General features: G+C 48.8%; 1 protein-coding gene across 1 annotated transcript in view; it reads left to right on the forward strand.

Moving 5' to 3' along the window:
* The window catches only part of QARS1 (glutaminyl-tRNA synthetase 1), a 28494-nt gene that overhangs the window by 958 nt on the left and 11761 nt on the right, over positions 1 to 15775 (forward strand). Inside the window, exons 2-8 of the mRNA XM_048487486.1 lie at positions 6484 to 6559; positions 7597 to 7682; positions 9538 to 9624; positions 10099 to 10198; positions 11119 to 11197; positions 11395 to 11503; positions 13753 to 13894. Coding sequence (XP_048343443.1) covers positions 6484 to 6559; positions 7597 to 7682; positions 9538 to 9624; positions 10099 to 10198; positions 11119 to 11197; positions 11395 to 11503; positions 13753 to 13894 — 679 coding nt within the window. The remainder of the gene's footprint in view (positions 1 to 6483; positions 6560 to 7596; positions 7683 to 9537; positions 9625 to 10098; positions 10199 to 11118; positions 11198 to 11394; positions 11504 to 13752; positions 13895 to 15775) is intronic.

Here is a 15775-nt window from a genome sequence, read left to right on the forward strand (position 1 = left end):
TTTTCACCAAAGAGCCTTTTATTTCTGCTTCTATGGAATTCCTTACATTGTGGCAGGAATCCTAATTCATCTATATCCCTAGTGCAGTGGACCTCTGGTGTCTCGGCATGGAGAGGTTGAATATTACTGCGGAAGGTGCGGTAGCCCCCAAAGAGGGCTCCGACCTTTCCCTTCTGGACCTGGAGGAACCGGCGGGAGAACGGGCCTCGCTGGTGACTCTTTCCCGTCCTCGTATCAGCACGAGTCTTCCTTTGTGGGGGGGGTGGGGCGCTGTCTATGGATCGAGCGCCTGTGGATCGGATCTCTACCCGTTTTCGTATGGATTACAAACCTCAGATGCAACCTGTCATGGAGGAGACGGGCCTGACCACCTTTCATGCGGCAACCCAGGAGTCCATTGAACGATTCCTGGACTCGTATTTTGGTGATGCTCCCAAAGAACCACCGTGGCACAGCACTGGGGCCCGTCCGAAGGACACTGGGACTAAACCTGGGATTGGGAGGGGTGTCCGTACCGCCTTCCGATCGGACCCCCCTGATCCCGGGTCAGCGGCTGCACCCCAGGGAGCCACCGGTGGCTACGGTGTCTCCGATGTCTCGCTTCCAGACGACGAAGAGTCCGAAGAAAGCCTGCACTCCCAGCCGGATCTGTTCCCTCTCCCATCGAAAGAGAACTGGGATGAGGAAGTGGGCCGACTGCGAGATGCCCAAGAAGCATGGACCCGTGAACGCCAGCTATGGGAGGAGGAACGGGCACAGTTGCAGCAAGAGCGCGAAAACCTGCAAAGGGACCGGGAACAGCAACGCAAAGAAGTCCAACTCGAGTTGGACCGTGCCAAAGATGCGCTCCAACGACAATATGCGCAGAACCTGTCAGTCCATGATAAGGTCCTGGAACACTCCAGACTGGATTTACAGCGGCAACGCGAAAGCGTTCAGGCCTTGCGCACGCAAAGTGAGCTTACTGCAGCTATTAAACGGGACGAACTGGCTAAATTGGAACGAGAAAAAGCAGCCCTGCATGCGCACCAGGATGCATTGACCCGCAAGGAGAGAGAGCTGGCTGCGTTGGAGAGGGAACTGAGGAGGCAGCAGACCAGGAAGCCCCAAGTTGGAGTCTATGCTGTTACTGATACTGCCGGCGCCAGAGGGGCAACGTGGCTGGGTCCTGCCACCCAAACGCCAGCGGCACCGGTATTGATACCGCCCCCGATTCCGGCCCCCCCTGTGCAACCGCTGCCCGCCCAACCTGCTCAACCCGTGCAACCGCCGCCCCTGCCGGCGCCAAGAGCCGTGGAAAGGGGTTACTATAGGCCCCCGATACCTGCCCGTTTTGATGGGACCGCTTCCAAGCTTCCCTACTTCATTTTGCAACTCGATGCCCACATGGAGGACTATGATGATTTATACCGGTCTGAGCGCGAAAAAATACGGGACATCGGCTCAGTCCTGGATGGGGCAGCAGCCGACTGGTTTGTGACCCTTTTGGATTTGCAAGATGAAGACTCTCGCACGGTGCCCGCATTCCTCCAGCCTTAAGAGCGCGCTTCCAAGATCCGGGCGCCGAAAATGAGGCTATCCGCACCATCAAAACTATCCAGCAAGGCAACCGTCCGTTTGCAGAATTTGCCCGTGAATTTCGTGCGGCGGCTGCTCGACTCCCTCCTGAGTGGCCTGAACGCATGAAATGCGAATACTTCTCAGATGCTGTTGACGGCAAGCTGCGTGAAACGGTGTTTTTAATTCGGGTTCCTCGCACTGTTGCTGATTGGATCCAGTTGGGATCCCAGGTGGCGTCTCGCTTGGAATACGCTCGTGCCGGAGGCCGCCCACGCCCGAAGCCTGCCACTGTGTCCACCAAGGCAAGCCCAGCCGCCCCCACCGAGACCACCTCTGAGCGCCGTCGCCGACTGGGATTGTGCCTTTACTGCGGAGGACCAGGTCATCTAGCCGCCAACTGTCCGAAGAAACAAAAACCAACCGCTCCAGCCACGCGCACCCCATCTGCCAAGCCACCACGCAAGTCGGGGCCGCCTCCGACGGGCTCTTCTAAGGCGGTCATCGAAGGCGACCTAGAGGAGGGGGAAGCAGCTGTTTGCCTTTCTTCAGCCCCCATGGATATGGGTCCGACTCCTGACGCGGTGAGTGAAGGCAGCGCTCCCATTACTGTCCAAGCGTTTCTGGCCAACCCCGCTAAACATACTCGCATTATAGCCTCGGCCCTTGTGGATTCTGGCTGCTCCCATTGCTTAATGCGGCCCCAGGTGGCAGAGGAGCTAGGTCTGGACCAAATTCCCCTGGCTAAGCCCATACCATTCACCCAAATGGACGGCAGCCCCCTCGGGAACGAAGGACCGGCCCAGTTCAAAACACAACCGGTTCTCCTCCGTTGCGCCGACCATTGGGAGAAAATTAGTTTTATTTTGGCGCCAGTGGCCAAACACTCCATAGTTTTGGGCATGCCATGGTTATTGTTACATGAACCAAAGTTCATTTGGAAAGAACGGATCTTAGAATTCACTGACCCTCCCTGCGGTGAACACATGAATTGGGGGGAAAACTCAACTTCTCCTGACACACACCCCTCCCTGGCTTCATCAGCGATTGCTCCCGATTCTATTGGCATCCCACCGGCGTACCAAGATCTAGCCAGAGTTTTTCAGGAGCAAGAATGCGATCAGTTGCCACCCCATAGAGACACTGACTGCAAAATCGTTATACAGCCAGGGGCGCAACTGCCCAAAGGTAGAATCTACCGTATGAGTCCCAATGAGGAGAAGGAACTTCGTGCCTTCTTGGACAAGAACCTCGCTCGCGGGTTCATACGGCGGGCTACCAAACACACACACGCTGCTCCTGTTTTGTTTGTAAAAAAGAAAGATGGGTCTTTACGGCTTTGCACAGATTATCGAGGTCTCAATGCAGTCTCCCTGTCCAATAAATATCCTTTGCCTTTGATCAAGGACCTTTTAGATGCACTGGGCAAAGGGCGCATCTTTACTAAATTAGACTTGAGAGAAGCTTACTACAGGGTCAGAATTGCTGAAGGCTATGAACACTTGACTGCGTTTAACACAAAGTTTGGACAGTTTGAATACTTAATAATGCCATTCGGGTTAAGTGGGGCCCCCGGGGCTTTTATGGCCCTCATCAACGAAGTTCTCCATGATTTATTGTACAAGGGAGTTGTGGTATACTTAGATGACGTTTTAATTTATTCACAAACCATAGAAGAGCATGAAGCATTGGTTCGGGAAGTATTGAAACGCTTGCTCAACAACTCTCTCTTTGCCAAACTCTCCAAATGCTGTTTCCACCAGACCTCCATTGACTATTTGGGTTACCGGATCTCGCCCGAGGGCTTAAAAATGGATCCTGCTAAAATTGACGCGGTCCTCCAATGGCCTGCCCCCACCAACCGCAAAGAACTCCAATCTTTTCTGGGTTTTGCTAATTTCTATCGTGACTTTATACCCCAATTCGCTGAGCTGACTCTCCCTCTCACAGACCTCTTACGCACTAAGGGTAAAGATCCACTGTCCGCCAAGCCCGGGGCCCCCCTTTCCTGGTCTGAAGAATGTCAAACAGCCTTTCAGCTCTTAAAGTCTGCTTTTACCACCGAACCTATCCTAAAGCACCCTGACCCAGATCTCCCGTTTGTGGTTCACGTGGATGCCTCGGACAAAGCGCTTGGGGCAGCCCTGTTGCAGAAAAATAAAGATGGTAGGCTGGTTCCGTGTGCTTATTTATCAAAGAAATTCTCCGGTGCTGAACTCAACTGGACTGTGGGGGATAAAGAGACTGCAGCCATCAAAGTAGCACTCTCCACTTGGCGCCACTGGCTGGAGGGGGCTAAACACCCCTTCCAGGTTTGGTCGGATCACAAAAACCTGGCCGCTCTTTCCACCCCCCTCAAGATGTCCGCAAAACAACTCCGTTGGGCCGATTTCTTTTCTCGTTTCTCTTTCACAGTCCATTTTTTCCCCGGGAAAACCAATAAACTGGCTGACGCGCTCTCGCGCCTACCCGGGGAGGGGGGTGGAGCTGCCTTACGAGACATTCCACGCACTGTTCTCTCCCCCTCCCAGTTAGGACTGGCTGTCACCCGATCTCAAACGTCCACTCCTCCTTCACCGCCCATTCCTAGTCTCGTCTCTCCTTTCCTGCGGGAACTCGAGGAGGCGGGGCTGCACGAGCCTCCAGCGGAGGAAAGTGACTCCCAATTGCGTTTGGAGAATGGAGTTTGGCGGAGGGGGGAGTGTTGGTACGTGCCTCCCCCCCTCCGCAAGCAGGTTCTTGAAGCCTGCCACGATGCCCGCTCGGCTGGACATTTTGGCTTTCTGAAAACTCTGCATTTGGCCCGCCGTCAGTTCTGGTGGCGCGCAATGCGCAAGGACATTGAGGCGTATATTAAAGGCTGCTCTGTTTGTGCAGAAGCCAAAACCATTCCGGGAAAGCCCCATGGGCTGTTGAAACCTCTCCCGGTGGCCTCCCGCCCTTGGGAAGTCATCTCCATGGATTTTATTACAGATTTGCCCGAAAGTCATGGCAACACGGTCTTGTGGGTGGTGGTGGACTTATTTTCTAAACAAGCCCATTTTATTCCATGTGCTTCCATCCCCTCCGCTCCTAAGTTAGCACGGCTGTTCATTCAACATGTTTACCGTCTACACTCCGCCCCCGTTAAGGTGGTCTCCGACCGCGGCCCCCAATTCATTTCAAAGTTCTGGAAGGCGTTTTTGGGGTTGTTGGGGGCCGCCCCGGCGGTCGCCGCCCCCTACCACGTTCAAAGTGACGGTGAGTCGGAGAGAACGAACAGAACCCTAGAGCAGTATTTACGTTGTTACACCAACTACCACCAAGACAATTGGTGCGAGCTCATTCCGTTTGCGGAGTACGCCTATAACAATGCGGTTCATAGCAGTACAAAGAAAACCCCCTTTGAAATTGTGTCTGGTCGCTCGTTCCCGCCGTTGCCGCAACTACCCGCGACAGCTTTGGATCCTCCAGAGTTTCAACAATGGATTTCATCCCTAGCCGAGGGATGGAAATCGGTCCAGACCGCCTTACAACAGGCTAAGGACTCCCAAAAGCTGCAAGCGGATAAGCACCGCTCGGATTTTCCTCTGCGTGTGGGCGCTTGGGTGTATTTGTCTACCAAAAATCTCAGAGACGTGCATAAATTTTCCAAACTAGGCAAAAGATTCGTGGGACCTTTTCAGATTACTAAAGTGATTAATGATGTCACTGCCCGATTGGATTTGCCTAACTCTCTTAGTAACATTCATCCTGTCTTCCATTCCAGTTTACTCAAGGAGGCTCCCGCTTCCGATGCCTGGCACGACCCGCCGGAGAGACCCCCACCAACTATTATTGATGGCCACAAGCACTACGAAATTGACGCCATCCTGGACTCTCGCTTTAATTGCAAACGCTTGCAATATTTAGTCTCTTGGGTGGGATATTCCTCTGGGTATAATCAATGGGTTTATTCCGAAAATATTGACGCCCCCACCCTTATTTCTGCTTTCCACCGCGCCTTTCCGCATAAACCTGGGGGGGAGGGGTCTTCTTTAAGGGAGGCAGAGTGTAAAGGTTTCAATGGTGTTGATGGTAAGGGCAGCCGCCTAACCTTGAGTACATTCCACAGCCCGGGCGATGGGCCAGCTTCATCGGCAGAGACTTTATCTCTGCGCGGGAGATGAGGTCTCCGTTCCCATGGGAAGCAGGGAGGGGGATGGGATGACTAGAGTTATAACCTGTGCTTCTGGCGGGAAGTGTCATTCCTGCCACTGCGTGTACTTGAGCTTTCTAAGATGTCTGAATAAACGGTCTTTTTTCACCAAAGAGCCTTTTATTTCTGCTTCTATGGAATTCCTTACAGTTATGGACTACAATTTCCACCAATTGGCCATGCTGGCAGGGGCTGATGGGAATTGTAGTCCATAACATCTGGAGTGCCAAAGGTTCGCCACCACTGGACTAGGATCTAGCACAGTGGTTCTCAACCTGTGGGTCGGGACCCCTTTGGGGGTCAAACAACCCTTTCACAGGGGTCACCTAAGACTCTCTGCATCAGTGTTCTCCATCTGTAAAATGGATAAATGTTAGGGTTGGGGGTCACCACAACAGGAGGAACTGTATGCATGAGGAGTAGCATTAGGAAGGTTGAGAACCACTGATCCTAGGAGAAGCGTGCTTTGAAGGAAATCCTCACTTTTCGACATTTGGAAGCTGACTGGGTGACCCTTGCCTAGTCACACTCCTCAGCCTAACCTATCCACCTCACAGAAGAGTTGTTTGAGGATAAAATGGAGAAGGGGAGACTATTGCAGAGTCCAGCTTTTGGGGTCCGGCCACTTAGGATACTGGGGAATCCAATAAAATTACAGGAACGAGGATGCTGTGGGAGGTCTGACCTTCAAAACTGTGGCTTCCAGCCCAGGTGGGGTGCCTTAATTCCCTAACCTTCTTCTTTTGCAGGTGAAGTGTACCCAGGAGACAAAAATCTCATGGGAACAGCTCAAGGGCCCGAAGCTACTCAAATTCCATAAGCCAGGTAAGCTACCCCATAAGCTCTTGCGCTCAGGAGTTTTTACCTTGTAGTAAAATGTGGACTAGATGTTATTCGATGACTGGTTTTACTATAGTTTTAATTGGTTTTAAATGTAATTGAAATGTGTTGGAAGCCACTCTAAGTCCGTGAAGGAAAGGGTGGCATAGAAGTGTAATAGAAGTAAATACATTAAATAAAAACTTCCCAGTAAATCCAACTCAGATTTTTAATTAGGAAAGCTCATAGTATAGTTCAGGGGTAGGGAACCTGCGGCTCGAGAGCCGCATACGGCTCTTCTGCCCTTGCACTGTGGCTCCACGAGCCGAACCGCCGGCCCCATCCTTGCCTGCCCTGCAGGCCGCAGGGCGGGCGCACCAACTGCCCACGGTCGGCTGGGCCGCGCCGCAGACTTCCCCTCTCGCCTGCCCCATTGGAGCGGGGCGGGCGCTTTCCCGGCAGCCGGCAAGGTTGAGCCGCCGGCTTCATCCTTGCCCACCCTGCAGGCAGCAGGGCGGGCGCATCCATGCGCTTCTCAGAATGAGTGGAGTAAAAGGTAAAAAAAACCCCTATATATATAGTGTTATCTTTATCTTAAATGTCAAAAATTATTTGTGGCTCCAAGTGTTTTCTTTTCCCATGGAAAACGGGTTCAAATGGCTCTTTGAGTGTTAAAGGTTCCCTACCCCTGGTATAGTTAAAGCTTTTTCCTCGTTCGTTGGCTCTTCCCTGTCTTGGATAGTAATATGTGGAAAAACTGCTGAGGAGATTTGCCAAAAAGGGGAAATAAATAAATATAATAGATTATTGTATGATATTGTGGATTGTGCTCTGCCGTCGATGGCTTTTTTTTTAGCTTAGGTTTTAATAGAGTATTAACCTATGGTAGCGTTTTACCGTAATATTATGTTTTAAATCTCTGTAAGCTGTCCTGAGACCGACTCTGATTGGGAATGGGCGGGGCAGAAATCTCATAGACTAAATAAAATAATATCTGTTAAGCCATATCCCATTGCTGTATGCTGTGTTCCTTCCCTCTTCAGGTGAGAACTACAAGACAGAAGGTTACGTTGTCACGCCCAACACCATGAGCCTGCTGAAGCGGCATTTGGAGATCACAGGCGGACAGGTGAGTGCGCTGGGGGTGGAGGCTTTCCTTCCTTCTTTGCTAGGAGACGTTTCGCAACTGTGGGGATGACTTCCTCAGGTTCCGTGATCCTGGTTGCCCACCTAGGACAGCTTTCATGAGATCGGTTGCCTTGTCCAGAGGAGAGAGGAGATCTGTGGCACCAGCTGGTATCGAACCGAGGAGTCTATATACTTGCAAGAATATAATAATGTTCTCCAGATGCGAGACTTGCGAGTCCTGTACAGGTGCACCCGAGGATTTCCAAAAGGACCGGGCAGCAGGGGACGGTCCTCTGCCTGAGACCCTGGAGAGCGGCTGCCAGTCTGAGCAGACAATACTGACTTTGATGGACCAATAGTCTGACTCAGTAGAAGGTGGCTTCATGTGTCACCTTCAACATTTGGAGAGGAGTGTTGCTGATCCCAGGGATGGGCAGGGGATGTACATGTAGACACTCCTGTATGGTTTATACCATACAGACCAACCAGCAGTCATGTGAAGCCACTCTCTCCCCCCCTTCAGTCAGCCAGTGAGCAGACAAGTCATCTGTGCAAGGGTACAGCTCAACCCTATCCCTATCTACTCTAATCCCATTATTTCCTTGCACTTCAACTGGAGTAAATTCGTATGGGATTACACTTTTCATCGGCCAACATCTTTCCAGTGCGAGGAGGCACCTGACGCCAATCGTCTGGAGATAGCGATGGTTAGTCCGTGCAGCGCTTTCAGGAAGAGCCATCTCCTCCAACCCATCATTGTGATGATCGGATGGCTCTTCTTAGCACTGACTTCTTTGTCCATGGTCCCTAGGAGGTGAACCATGCGGAATTTCTAGCACGAGAGGTGCCTGCCATAGTTGTTGGTTCTCTCCTGAGAAATTTAACCATCGTCCCACTGGGAGGGATGTTTGGTTTTGGGAGAAGGAGAAGAAGAATGGAGACTGTAATTGCTCGGTGGAAGGAATTGGGCATTCTGCATTTTCTAGGGCTGGGCTCTTGGGATGAGCGTGAGCACTCGGAGCTCAGCCAGGGAGAATCCTGATATGTTAATGGTCAGAAAGAGAGGGAGAGGAAGCACAGCCTTACGGAAAGGGGTCTGCAGGCTTCCCCAGCCTCACAGAGAAGCAAATGCGCTCTCTTTCTTGCTGCCTTTCCCTGCTTCCCTCAATTCTGTGTGGGGTATTTGGGGAAGAAGGCGATGTCTGGAGTAAGGAAAGTGCCCCAGCTTGGTTTTATGGAGGACACACACTAAACTCTAGCAGTTGCTACGACTGAAGACTATGGAGCAGGGACCTTCCTCCCTTCCCCTCCATTTTTGTATGTGGTTTCAATCCTCCTGATCAGTCATCTTCAACCAGTAGGTCACAGAACCCTTGTAGACCTGTTACCACTACTGGTGGTGTTGATGTGAAGATAGCAAAGGTGCGGGGCCTCTTGTCTGTCCATGAGAAGACATTGTGAGAAGGCAGCACCACAGTGTGGAGAAGAGTTCTCCACAGTTGCAATCCTCAGCTTGTTCTTCAACTTCAAATGCTTGAATTGTTTTCCTTGTTCCCAATTCTCTTTTTTTACCAATGCAGATCCTTACCTTAACATCAGTGAGGCCAAGTAACTTCCCTGGTTTCCCCTCTTCCTGTCATATGATTTCCTGTTCCATGCTTCCCATTCACGAGGTCCTGTCCTGCCTCAAGGAGATTCAAAGTGGGTGCTGTGTCTACAGAGTGGAAGACCACTGCGCTAGGGGAAACTTTCCACTGGTGTTTGGGTGGGATTTCATTTGAAGTGCCATCGTTTTATTTTTGTAAGGTTGTATTCCAGAGTACCTTGACAAACATGACTGAAATATGTTCCCCCAGGTGCGCACACGCTTCCCACCAGAACCGAACGGCATCCTGCACATCGGTCACGCAAAAGCCATCAATTTCAACTTTGGCTTTGCCAAGGTGAGAGTCGGGGTCGGGGTTTCCTTCCCACTCCCCCTGCCGTCCTGCTGTATGTTCAGATGCTCGTTGGATTTGACAGCGGGGCAAGAACAGTTGTCAGGTGACCAGCTGTACAGCAGGTTTCCATAACGATACAGAAACAAGGAACGCCCTGTCAGGCCTTGGGATTGCAGTTAATGTGACCAGCCAGTTCCTTGGACCTGCCTTGATCATTATGGGTGGGTTATAGTAGAATCAAGGTTGCTCGTCTTTAGGGAGTCTGCAACCTCTGTTTTAAAAGTTCCAGTGATCAGACTTGGCAAAAGTTAAGTCCCTTTATCATCTAATGCTAATACCTGTTATGAGTAAAATGACTGGCTTCTGGTTGGTAGATGTTAAAGACATATTGAGATAGGCGATTGGCTGTTACAGCCCACTCTAGAGCTGGCAGGTGAGATAACTGCGCTTCTTAATTTCCCCACTCCCTCCCCCCAGGCCAATGATGGGATCTGCTTCCTGCGCTATGACGACACAAACCCTGAAAAGGAAGAGGAGAAGTATTTTACAGCCATCCGAGACATAGTGGAGTGGCTAGGTATGCACATTTAGTAGTCAGAAAGCAGAGATGCGGGTGGGCTGAAATGTTGGCTGCACCAAAACTGGGGGAGGGCAAAGGGGCAGCACCTTTTCTGTCTGCTGCACAGGGTTGGCCTGTTGCGCTACTCGGTGTGAAAGGAGAAGGTCAAAATGGGGCCTGCCATATGTTGTAATGGCTTGTGTGCAATATAAGTCCTTCAGTGGTGATAGCAGCAGCAGCTTGTTCAGGGGAATCGGGGGGGGGGGGGAGTTGTTGCCATTACCATAATCATAAGAACATAAGAACAAGCCAGCTGGATCAGACCAGAGTCCATCTAGTCCAGCACTCTGCTACTCACAGACCAGGTGCCTTTGGGAGCTCACATGCAGGATGTGAAAGCAATGGCCTGCTGCTGCTGCTGCTCCTGAGCACCTGGTCTGCTAAGGCATTTGCAATCTCAGATCAAAGAGGATCAAGATTGGTAGCCAGAGATTGACTTCTCCTCCATAAATCTGTCCAAGCCCTTTTTAGAGCTATCCAGGTTAGTGGCCATCACCACCTCCTGTGGCAGCATATTCCAAACACCAATCACACATTGTATGAAGAAGTGTTTCCTTTTATTAGTCCTAATTCTTCCCCCCAGCATTTTCAATGAATGCCCCCTGGTTCTAGTATTGTGAGAAAGAGAGAGAAATTTCTCTCTGTCAACATTTTCTACCCCATGCATAATTTTATAGACTTCAATCATATCCCCCCTCAGACGTTTCCTCTCCAAACTAAAGAGTCCCAAACGCTGCAGCCTCTCCTCATAGGGAAGGTGCTCCAATCCTTCAATCATCCTTGTTGCTAATCATGGGACTGCATGCTGTAATGGGGACTGATCCAAGGTGGAAGTGGGCTGGGCGCCTCCTCTCAGGTTCTGGAATTGTTTCCCGCAGGATACACCCCCTACGCAGTGACGCATGCCTCGGACAACTTCGACCAGTTGTACGCCTGGGGTGTGGATCTCATCCGAAGGTGAGGAGTTATACTGAAAATGTGGGAACAGTCCCCAGTCTTTTTCATTTTGCAGATTCTTAGGGTATCTCCTATGCTAAACATGTGCAGTGTTTGGGAGAGATTATGGACACGTTTATCCATTGCAAAGTTTGTGTTCCCCTGTGGCTAGCAGCACAACCTTTTGAATTTGACTGGCATCTCCTTTCCCTGCCCAGGGGTCATGCTTATGTGTGCCACCAGAAGGTGGAAGAAATCAAAGGACGTAACCCACCCCCTTCTCCGTGGCGGGACAGGCCAGTAGAGGAGTCGCTTCTGCTTTTTGAGGTACGACATGTGCATGGCAGCAATCTCGGGTGGTTCCAGTGGGAAATGGAGCATATGGGACTTCAGATTCCAAATTCCTGTGTTTCCTCCTCATAGTCAGAACTGTACATCTCCTTATGCCTATAAGGGTGTGTGAGGCCAGAACTCAAGTCCGGCCTGCTCAGCTGTTTTGAGAAAGATAGGTTAGAAATAAAAGCAAAAGACATCTGACATCAGAAACAAACAGACAGTTTTTACTTAGCAGAATATAGAACATTACAGAAGGTAAGTTTACTGGACAGCATAAGTATCTGACCAGGGTGTCCCCTTAAGTAAGAGGCACACCCACTTCATACAAAAGGACCAATTTTATAGACACAAAAATACAGACATCATACAGTTCATCCCCATAACCACGTATTATAATCCATACCCCTTTCACGTGCTATAAGCATGAACCTTAAAATCCCATTGGATAGTTCTGTCTCGTTGTCAAATCTAGACAGCCTCTATTCTACGTGTTACATTCCTTCTGTTATTCAAACGCTGCATGCTGTTAGCTCGTGGCCCTCTCTGCCCATATGCAAAGGGCTGCAATAAAACTAACCTCTGTTTCCAAGAAAAACCTGTTTTCTAAGTTTTCTAAGTTTGCTCCTTCAGAGAGAGATATATCCTTAAGGGTATGCAGGTTTGAATCTACATACATTCTTCTGGATCATAAAACTTCCCTTCAATTCCCCAGTTTGAAATGATTTAAAACATGATTTTAAACTTTTAAAAGATCATACAATTATTGATTCCAACACAATTATAGTGAAATACTAATACATGTGAATCTCTCATTATCATTTCTGTGTTCATTTAACTATATAGAAAAACACTTTTTCCTATTTAACTAATCACATTCATTAGCTAGTTCTGAAAACAAAGTTATAAAATGCATATGTCTGCTGTCACGTTGGCCTTTAGTGACAAGATCTTAAAGATGTTATCTTTGCTTGCCTGCATACTCACTTACAAGCTTGTAAAATGCAGGCTTCTGCTGGTCACTTATACAGAAGCACCATTTTGATTCTTAGCATCTTTGGTTCATGCAACTTCCATATTCCTTAATCAAATACAAATTTATAGACATTCTGATCCATCTCCACAGGTGGAATTTTAGTGTCCTTGGCTTCTTAGTTTTTGCTCTTTCAAAACATCATGTTTCTAGCCGCCATGGTTCTATTTACAAGAATTGATGAAGGTATTGTGGAAGGCTTCCACGGCCGGAATCACCAGGATGTTGTGGTTTTTCTGGGTTGCATGACCGTGTTCCAGAAGTATTTTCTCCAATTGTTTCACCTGCAACTGTGGCTGGCAGCCACAGATGCAGGCGAAACGTCAGGAGAAAATAGTACTGGAACATGGCCATACAACCCAGAAAACCCACAACATCCTAATTGATGAAGGGTTGAGAAAACTACGCAGGGTTGGCTTCCGGGAGACATCCATGATTGCCTTGCGTACTTCCCCACTTCAGGGCTACTGTCTTGTGTTCTTGGCCCAAAACACCCAAATCTTTGAAGTATCAGAACCTGAAAATACAGGATTGCATGGTGCTGAATAAATGAAATATAATTTATTATGACTGCTGAACTTGGTTTCTGTAGGTATGAATTTGGGACCTTTTTTCTCCCCCTCTTGTGCTGCACAGAATATGTATACTTGTGTCTGTAGCCACTTTTACCGGTGAAGAAATGGTTGCAGAAGCTGCAAACGTGGCCACCTCCACCCCCATAAACTATATCTATATTAGCTCTAACACATTGGAGCTTAAAATTACAACTCTAATATCTTTCAGAGAGAAAACATACATAGTTTTAAAATTCGTTCACTTCTAACCATTAATTCCAAAACAGCAGTAAGTATCTAGTAAGCAGTTACTTACATCTTCGTCAATAACAAATTATTATTCTTACTATTGTTGTTATTCTTGCATAATCGAGTCAGCCTCAAATAAGAAATACAGTTCCCGTTTCTCATCGAACTCTTGTTTTGACCGTCTGTTTACAAGATTTGTTAATTTGGACACTGCATCATATTCTCTCTAACTTTTTCTTCCCAGAGTTCTGTGTTAAGATCTCTTCCAGCTTTCCAATGGATTGCAACTATCACCCTTGCAGCTGTTAATAAGTTCCCACATAGCTCATTAAGTTTTTTGGGAAGATTTTCAGGCAACCCCCAGTTTTCACCGGGACTGATTCCGACTTTGTCTTTTGTCCGTGCAGGACATGCGCAAAGGGAAGTTTGCGGAGGGCGAGGCCACGCTGCGCATGAAGCTGGTGATGGAAGATGGAAAGATGGACCCTGTAGCTTACCGCATCAAGTACACCCCCCACCACCGCAGTGGAGATAAGTGGTATGTGCTGGGTAGAGATGTCTGCTGCCATTCCAAGCATAGTGGAGGGCATTAAGCATGGCCCCTGGGCAGCTCCCCTCCCCCCAAAAAACCTGCCCCACGAGTCCTAAGAGGAAGTAAAAGGTTTCCGGCCTTGTTCTGTGTATATGTGTATTTGTTATAGTGCTTAGTTCCAATCTGTTGAATGTGTATCAGAAACTTGTGCTGAACTCCAGAATGTGAATTTCTGGAATTCTGTATATAATGTGGCTTTTTCTTCATTTGTGGTGAGAGTGCCTCTGAACAGCCAGTGTGGTGGTGAGGTTTGTGACTAGAGCAGGGGTAGGGAACCTGCGGCTCTCCAGATGTTCAGGAACTACAATTCCCATCAGCCTTTGTCAGCATGGCCAATTGGCCATTCTGGTAGGGGCTGATGGGAATTGTAGTTCCTGAACATCTGGAGAGCCGCAGGTTCCCTACCCCTGGACTAGAGGAATGTTGTACCTGGTGGAACCGCATCTCCCCATATTGCCCCCAGAGGGCGCTTCATTCTTCCAGTGCTAACCTTCTGGTAGTTCCTGGCTCAAGATGTCTGGCCACCAGGCAGTGGTGGGATCCAAAATTTTTAGTAACAGGTTCCCATGGTGGTGGGATTCAAACTGTGGCGCAGCGCCAATGGGGCAGGGCGGGGCACGACGGGGGCATGGCCGGACATTCCGGGGGCGGGGCATTAATAATTTCTCTGTTACTGTAAAAAACTCTTACTGTAAAAAAAAGTTCCTAATTTCCAGCTGGTATCTTTCTGTCCATAATTTAAACTTATTATAGCAAGTCCTATCGTGTACTGCCAACAGGAACAACTGCTTCTCCTCTAATTGACTGTCTGTCAAATACTTAATTCTTTCAAATACTTAATTTTGTTTCTAGAAATCAAAAGAAGGATACTTTCCTTAAACAAGGAACTTTACCATATTACTAAAACATGTTTTTACAACAGCCCAACAGGGAGAATTATCCCGTTTTCTACCTTCGCTAACCAGCCACATAGGAAACAACAGGACTTTATGATTTTTGGACCGAATGGAATTTCTAACGGAAAAGCAGACCCAATTAGTAACCCCCTCTCGGCACACACAAATAATTAGTAACCCACTCTCAGGAACGGGTGAGAACCTGCTGGATCCCACCTCTGCCACCAGGCCTTTGGCTGAAGCAGCTACGGTTAATTCCCATCTTGCTGGCCTAATGATCGGCCCCTCTTCCTCCCTCTCCTCTATGACTGGACGAGCTTATGATGGGTGGGAGGAGGAAAGTAATTTTACGCTGATTTGGGGCCAGAAATGGCATCTGAAGTAATGAAATGGTGTTGCCATCTTTTAGAATTAATATGACAGCTGATGTGGTTTTAAATGTTTTATGTCTGCCCGCTATATTTTATATGGAATTTTGTACTTCGTATTATTATTGTGTGTTAGTTGCCCTGAAACCAGCCGTGACTGGGAAAGGGCAGGATAGGAAGCCCAATAAAATAAAATAAAATAGGCCCAGAGAGACCCAGTTCCAAGTCCATATATCCACCATGCAGTATATATGCAATGTGGTGGTGTTACTATAGGGAGTCTTTCCATTCCTAGAGTCTAAAGGCTGTGCATCTAAGAGCTGTTAAAATGCGTGCATGGAGTTCCACCATAGTGGAATTGTAGGCATGTAGAAAATCCAAGGCCCTGACCTGGATAGCCCAGACTAGCCGAATCTTGTCAAATCTTAGAAGCTAGGCATGGCCAGCCATGGTTAGCATTTGAATGGAGAATACCAAATAAGTTGCGAGTCTTTCTATGCAGACTCTATGGCAGTGGTGGCGAACCTTTGGCACTCCAGATGTTATGGACTACAATTCCCATCAGCCCCTGCCA

Source organism: Sphaerodactylus townsendi, linkage group LG03, assembly GCF_021028975.2.
Source record: "Sphaerodactylus townsendi isolate TG3544 linkage group LG03, MPM_Stown_v2.3, whole genome shotgun sequence".
In the NCBI taxonomy this organism is placed as follows: Eukaryota; Metazoa; Chordata; class Lepidosauria; order Squamata; family Sphaerodactylidae; genus Sphaerodactylus; species Sphaerodactylus townsendi.